This window comes from Panthera uncia, chromosome D1 (genome assembly GCF_023721935.1).
Source record: "Panthera uncia isolate 11264 chromosome D1, Puncia_PCG_1.0, whole genome shotgun sequence".
NCBI classification, from domain to species: Eukaryota; Metazoa; Chordata; class Mammalia; order Carnivora; family Felidae; genus Panthera; species Panthera uncia.
This window is the reverse complement of record NC_064808.1, coordinates 6,717,278-6,723,474: the sequence shown is the minus strand read 5'-3', so window position 1 is coordinate 6,723,474 and position 6,197 is coordinate 6,717,278. Positions and strand designations below refer to the sequence as shown.

The window sequence follows — 6,197 nt, the reverse complement described above, 5'->3', positions numbered from 1 at the left end:
CGCCCGCCCTTCTCCCACCGACTCTGGAAACCCAAGGGTAGGAAAGGAAGGGAGAAACCAGACACACGAGAAAAGAAGTGGAGAGAGGGAGGGTGGGGACAGAGAGACACAGCAAGCCTGGGATGGGGGCCGGAGGGCTTGGGAGGAGAAGGAAGGCAGGAGGGACAGAGGGCAGAAGAAAAATTGCGGGAAATTAAACAGGACGAGGAGTGGACACTTTACAAAACCCCCAGCCTTCCTTCCCGCCCAACCCCACCAAAATAAAACTACCCCCCCCCTTAAAAAAATAAATCAACCCAGGGCTGTGAGCACATGCCCTGCCCGGCAGGCGCAGGGCTGAGAGGGACAGACAGCCCCCGGGACTGACGGTGCCGCCGCACCCGACGGCAGGAGGAAGGGGACGAGCACGGGGTTTCCTTTTCTGTTTTTCTTTTTTCCTTCTTTCTTTCTTCCCTCTTTTTCTTTTCTTGCTTTTTTTTTCCTTTTTTTTTTTTTTTTTTTTTTTTTTTTTTTTTTTTTTTTTTTTTTTTGCGTTTCCTCTTCGTGAGAGAAGTCTGAGGCAGCCAGGGAGCGGGTCCCCAGAGCCCCCGGCAGGGAGAGGGCCGCACCCGCCTCCCGGGGCGGTCCCGGGAGGGGCAGCTGGCAGTGGGGCGCGGTGCCGGGGCTCACACGTAGTACTCCTTGTCTTTGTTCTTCTTGGCCTTGCTGGGCGTCTTGGGAGCGGCCGGGGCCTTCTCTTTGACCACTGCCCCATTGCTCTGGGCCGAGTTACTGATGTAGTTCCGGCTCTGGTCCACCTGGTAGGAGCCCTCGTCGCGGTTGCGGTACTTGTACATGGCGTAGAGGAGGATGAGGATACAGAGCGCCGCGGCCGCCACGATGCCCACCACCATGCCCGTGGTGCTGCTGGACTCCCGGATCACCTCCACCGCGCCGGGCGGGCCCCGCTCCCCGGGCCCCGTGGGGTTGGCTGTGGGCAGATGGGGGAAGCCGGGGGCGGAGGTCACGCCCGGGCGCAGGGGCGGGGGCCTCCGCGGCTCGAAGGACGTGGGGGCCCCAGGCCCCAGGGGCGGGTTCTCCAGCAAGGGCTGCAGCGGGTCTCGGTGGTTCATTTTGCCCGCGGGCAGGTTGGGGGCCGGGGCGGAGGGGGCCAGCAGCACCCCGGGGGCGCCCGTGGCCCCATCTGTCCTGAGGTGGGGCCGGGGAGCGGGTTTGCGGGGTGAGAGGAGGGTGGTGCGGTCCGTGACCAGGGGAAAGGTGGTGTAAAAGTCCTCGTCGTCCGTGGGGGGGAGGCTGGAGTCAAAGACCTCCCCGGACGCAAAGCCCGAGGCCTCGATGGGCTCTTCGCAGTCGCTGTCGTCCTGCTCGGCCTGGCACGGGCCCCCGGCGGGCGGGCGGCGGGCCGCGGGTGGGGGCAAGGTGTCTTGGGTGGCGCCCACGCCCGTGAGGAAGGGATAGAAGGTGGGGGGTGGGGGCACGAAGGGGGATCGGGTGGCCACGGGAGGGGGGTCTAAGGAGTCCTCCGTGATAATGGGCAATATTAACTCTCCTCCTAGAACAAGAGAGAGAAGAGAGAAGAGAGGGTGTCAGCGAGGGCCCAGGGCGCAGGCGGCTGGCACAGAGAGAGAAACAACAGCCTCACACACCCAAATCGGTTCCAATTGGCTTTGGCGGAGACTAGAGCGGGCTGGGCCCGCCCGCCAGCCTGCCGGCGCGCTGCGCTTTAAGCGGGCAGCGGCTCGGATGCCCTGGGCACCCCACGCACGGGCTCTGCGGCTCACTGGGTTTTGGTCTTTTGTTTGTCTTAAGAAACCAAAAGGAACAGAAAGGAAAGGAAATCGAAAAGAAACGGAAAAAAAAAAAACTCTACTGGTTTAAGGCTTAAAAACAGATAACAAGAGCAGCATTTAAACAAACCTAACAACAATATCTTTTAGGGTTTTTTTTTTTCTAGATTTTTCTCTTTTTTTGCTTTTGTTTTTTTTTTTTCTTTTGTTTTTTAAAAAAGAAGATAGCATACCACGGAATTCAGGCAACTTACATCAACAAATAGGCCGTGTGATTTTAGCATGAAGAAAAAAATTACAAACAGAGCTGTGTAAGCGGGTTCTCCCGGAAAAAATAAGAAAAAACAACTTTTCCGTACAACGTTTTCTGTCTATCTGTTTGGTATCTCCCTCCCTCGCTCTTCTCTCCCTCTGGACATCTTGCTTCCTCCTGTACGCTCTCTCGCCTCCCTCACTTGTGCCCTCTCCCCCTCGTTAAACACAAACCTAAGATCTGCACGGTGCAGGCTGGCTTGGGGAAACTGTTACCACCACTTGGTGACAGCATGGGAGGAAGGAGGGAGCAGTGGGAAGGAGGGCTTGGGGGAAAGGGAGGTACTGGCAGCTATGGAGGAATGGATACATGGGTGAGAGGACTTGAGGGGGGGGGATGGTCATGGGAAGCAGCTTTGAAGGTTAATTGCAGGCTGGCCATGGGAAGAAGAGAAAACTGAGGTGGGAGGTGACAAAGTCCACGAGAAAGAGTGGGGCAAGGAGGGGACAGGCTGGAGGAGGGTCTTGTCCCATAGGACTCTGGGAGAGGGTGTGAGAAGCCCTGTGGAGGCAGGGAGGTGGGAAGGCGGCGGGGGGGGGGGGGGGGGAAGGAGGGACGGAGGGAGGGAGGGAGGTGGACAGGAACACACGACTCCTGCGCTAACCCTAATTCCCCAACTTCCTCTTTCTTCACCCTCCACCTCTGACCCCCACTGGCTTCCCCCCTCCCCCTCCCCAGAACCCCCATGGGCCGCCAGGACCTGACCAGGGCTTGACTGCCTCTGGCCCTCTTATTATTCTTAAAACAATAATAAAACAACGGAAAGAAGAAGAAAGCAAAAAAAGAAAAGAAAATACATACACAGCCATCTGGGAAGGAAGCACTTGCTAACATAGGGCCCGGGGTGGGGGGGGGGGACTAGTCGGGAAGGTTGGGGGGTGGTGATTAGGTCTCCTCCCTTTCTCCCTTAGGTCTATTAACTGTGGTACCCTGGGCATAAACTGCAATTCCCATCAGCCCCAAAGGGTGAGAACTACAACTCCCATTAGCCCTTGGAGCCGGGGGAGGGGTGGGGCACAGACTGCAATTCCCATCAGACCCGGGGTCAACAACTTGACAACCCTCATCAGCCCACTGCCCCTCTGGCAAATACTGCATCCCACTGGTGTGGGGTAGATCCAGCTGGAATCTAGGTCTAGGAGGCTCTAGGTCTAGGTCTAGGTCTGGGAGGGCTCTCTCCTCTTAGAGGGACACCTCTGGGCCCGGTTGGGGCTGGAGATTTCCTCTCTAGCTCGTCCTACACCCAAGCCCTGCCCCCATCTGAGTGCTTCTCCCTGGTCTCTGCAGGGCGTGGTTTTCACAGATCGGGCCCTAAGCCCCCTATCCCCTCCAGAGGAAGCACCCCCGGGGCTCCACTCCCAGGCCCTGCCTGCCCCACTGCAGCCACGCCCGGCCATGTGTCACTGCCACATCTTGGCGTCTCTTCTCCTGCTCCCTGCCCCTAAGCCTGCTCTCCTGCTCCTGCTCCCTAAGCCTCTGTGTCTGTTGATCCTTCCGATCCCAAGCTCCGACAAAATCTGGCAGAGCTGTCCTTGGCCACCCTAGCCTGCCACAGCCAAGATCTTGCCAGAGCTGTCCTTGGCCCCCCTAGCCTGCCACAGCCAAGATCTTGCCATTGAACTCGTAGCCTTGCCTAGCTCCCCAGGCTGCTCCTCCCACCAGGCTCCCATCTCCCCCGGGGCCAGGGCTCACCTGCACCCCACATTGTGAAGCCCCAGGGCACCTGGCCCTCCAGGGGCTCAGCCACACTGAAAAACTGAGCCCAAAGCAGACAAGCATGTTCTGTGGAGCTGGGACCGTCCAAAGTTAGCTTTTTATGGAAGAGGATGCTGAGGCCCGGGGTGGGGAGGACTTCCCAAGGTCACTCGGTGTCTGCATCAGGCAAGGTGAACAAATGGACTCTCCAGTCCTTTCTGTGGCTCTCAGAGACCAGGGAAGGGTCAAGTTCTCACAAGGAGCCTGGAAAGGCCTGATTCATCCTCCCCATGCCTGCAGTAATCTGTTTGACTCTTGGCTTGTTAACCTGGGAGGCCACAGACCTGTTCTGTCATTAATTACTGTGTGACCACGGACAAAATTCTGTCACGCTCTGGGCCTCAGCTTCCTCATCTATAAAATTAGGGCGTTGGGCTCCAGGCCCAGGGTGAGGCCAAGGTCTGGCTCTTGTGGACCTCCTGCCTATGGATGAATAATTGATCTCCCCATCCCCTCCTGAGCCCTGGACCCACCATGGATGGCCCAGCACCCTGGTCCCTGGGTAAAGGGCACATTCAGCTCCCAGCTCTTAGGTGGAGGCTGGCAGCCTGTGTCCCGTCACGGCACAGTTCCTCTCCCTGCTGGGCCACACCACCGGCCCTCTTCCTGACCTTTGCCTTCCGTTCAGAACACCTCGCCCCTGCTAATATTTCACTCGTGCTTCGAGTCCGGCCAAATACCTCCTCTCCCAAGAAGGCCTCTGGTTTGGGCTCACTGCTAGGGAAGGTTCAAGGCCTAGCACCCAGCACTGGGCCTGGTGCGGGGGCTCATCGTATTTTGACCAAGGGAAGGGGAGGAATACTCACCAGGCATTTCCTCTGGGCCCGGCCAGGCTAGGTATCTGGGGATGGGGTGGGAGCCCCTCACGGGCCAGAACAACTGGGTTTTGAACACCCTTCCTCCCCTGACCCACACAGAGCAGCACTGCTGAGTTCGGCCTGTACAGTTCCCCCTGTGCAGCGTCTCCCAGGCTCCAGAGCCCTCCCAGGCCTGGTCACCTTGACTCTCGCCCCTGCCCTTCAACCCCAGCTGTGTCCTGGCCTCCATATCTGGGTCTCAGCCCCGTCCCTGTGTCCCCAGCTTCTCTGGGAGCTTTCCTTGGGCCCTTCTCTGTCCAAGGCTTTGACAGCGTCTCCTGAGGGTGTCCCACCCTCACCGACATCCTCCACACCACCACAACTGCCCCTCGGTGCCCCCTTCTCATGGCCCTGCACCCCAGCCTCCGTCTCCTCACCCCACAGCTCCTGCTGTCCCCACAAGATAACACGCTGTCAAGACCCTGCGCTGTCTTCCTTCCCCCACATTCGATCAAAGCCGAACTGGCTCTGTGGCAGGCAAGCCGCATGTAACATAGGGCACTGGGTTTCCCTGGGGTCGTTCACTGGTCCAGGGTCCAGCAAGCTTGTCCTGGCGAGGAGTTAGCAGGCTCTGGAGGAAGGGAGGACCCCTCAGAGACTCCTCACTGTGAAAGTCCAACCAGGGGCTCCCCTTCCCACTGGGCGTTTGAGGAAGATTTGGGGTGCCTGGGATCCCGGGTCCAGCTCTACAAGGCTGTACATTGGGATGGGGTGCTCCCGGGAGTCTGAGAAGGACCCTAGGCAGCTTCCCGCCCCTCCCCCACCTCAGGCTGCTACAGCACTTGGGAAAAATACTCACAGGAGCACGGATCACAGAAGCCCCCCCACCCCCCACCCAACTCCTAAGTTGAATGCCAGGACCTGTCAGTCCCACTTACTAGAGAGAATTCCATTCTGGCCAAGGAGACCAGCAAGCTGAGCCCTTTCTGCCTTCAGGGCACAGCGACTCCTGACCGGAAATGTACCCAAGAACCCCATTCCCACCCCAGCAGGACGTGCCTACTCCCAAAAGAGCACCTAGCACTGAGGTTGGGTGTCACAGACTGAGCAATCGGCTGGCTGAGGCCCCGTCCGCCAGCGCGGGGTGCCTGCCCAGGCTGTGACGGCAAGAAAGCCACTAGCCCACAGGGCGTTTCGTGTGGGTCCGCAAAAAGGCAGCCCCTCAGTGTGGCCACAGACCTGCACGCACACGACTTGGGGAATAGCTTCTCTTTACACAATTAGAAAAAGGTACTCTGGCTTCCTGGAGGTCACAGCCCTGCTCCAGGGACCAGGGCACGCAGCTTGGTGAGCAGAGAGCGCTGGCTAGATTTCAGCCCTTACTCACCTGTTCCAGTAGAAAACAACCTGTGCCCAACTGCGTGCAGTGACCTGGAAGATGGCGCCCCGCCCCACTCGGAAACACCAGCGCAGCCAATGGCAAGCGTCAAGGCGGATTCAAGGTCAGAGCGGATGCCGTATCGTGTGTGTGTGTGTGTGTGTGTG

At 58.8% G+C, this 6,197-nt stretch overlaps 1 protein-coding gene across 2 annotated transcripts in view; it reads right to left on the bottom strand.

Annotated features, from left to right (window-relative positions):
* NRXN2 (neurexin 2) overlaps positions 1-6,197 on the bottom strand; it is a 100,266-nt gene continuing 94,069 nt past the window's right edge. For both annotated transcript variants that reach the window (XM_049643660.1, XM_049643665.1), the window contains one exon: positions 1-1,552. In XM_049643660.1, the coding sequence (XP_049499617.1) occupies positions 666-1,552 (887 nt within the window). In that variant the 3' untranslated portion in view covers positions 1-665. The remainder of the gene's footprint in view (positions 1,553-6,197) is intronic.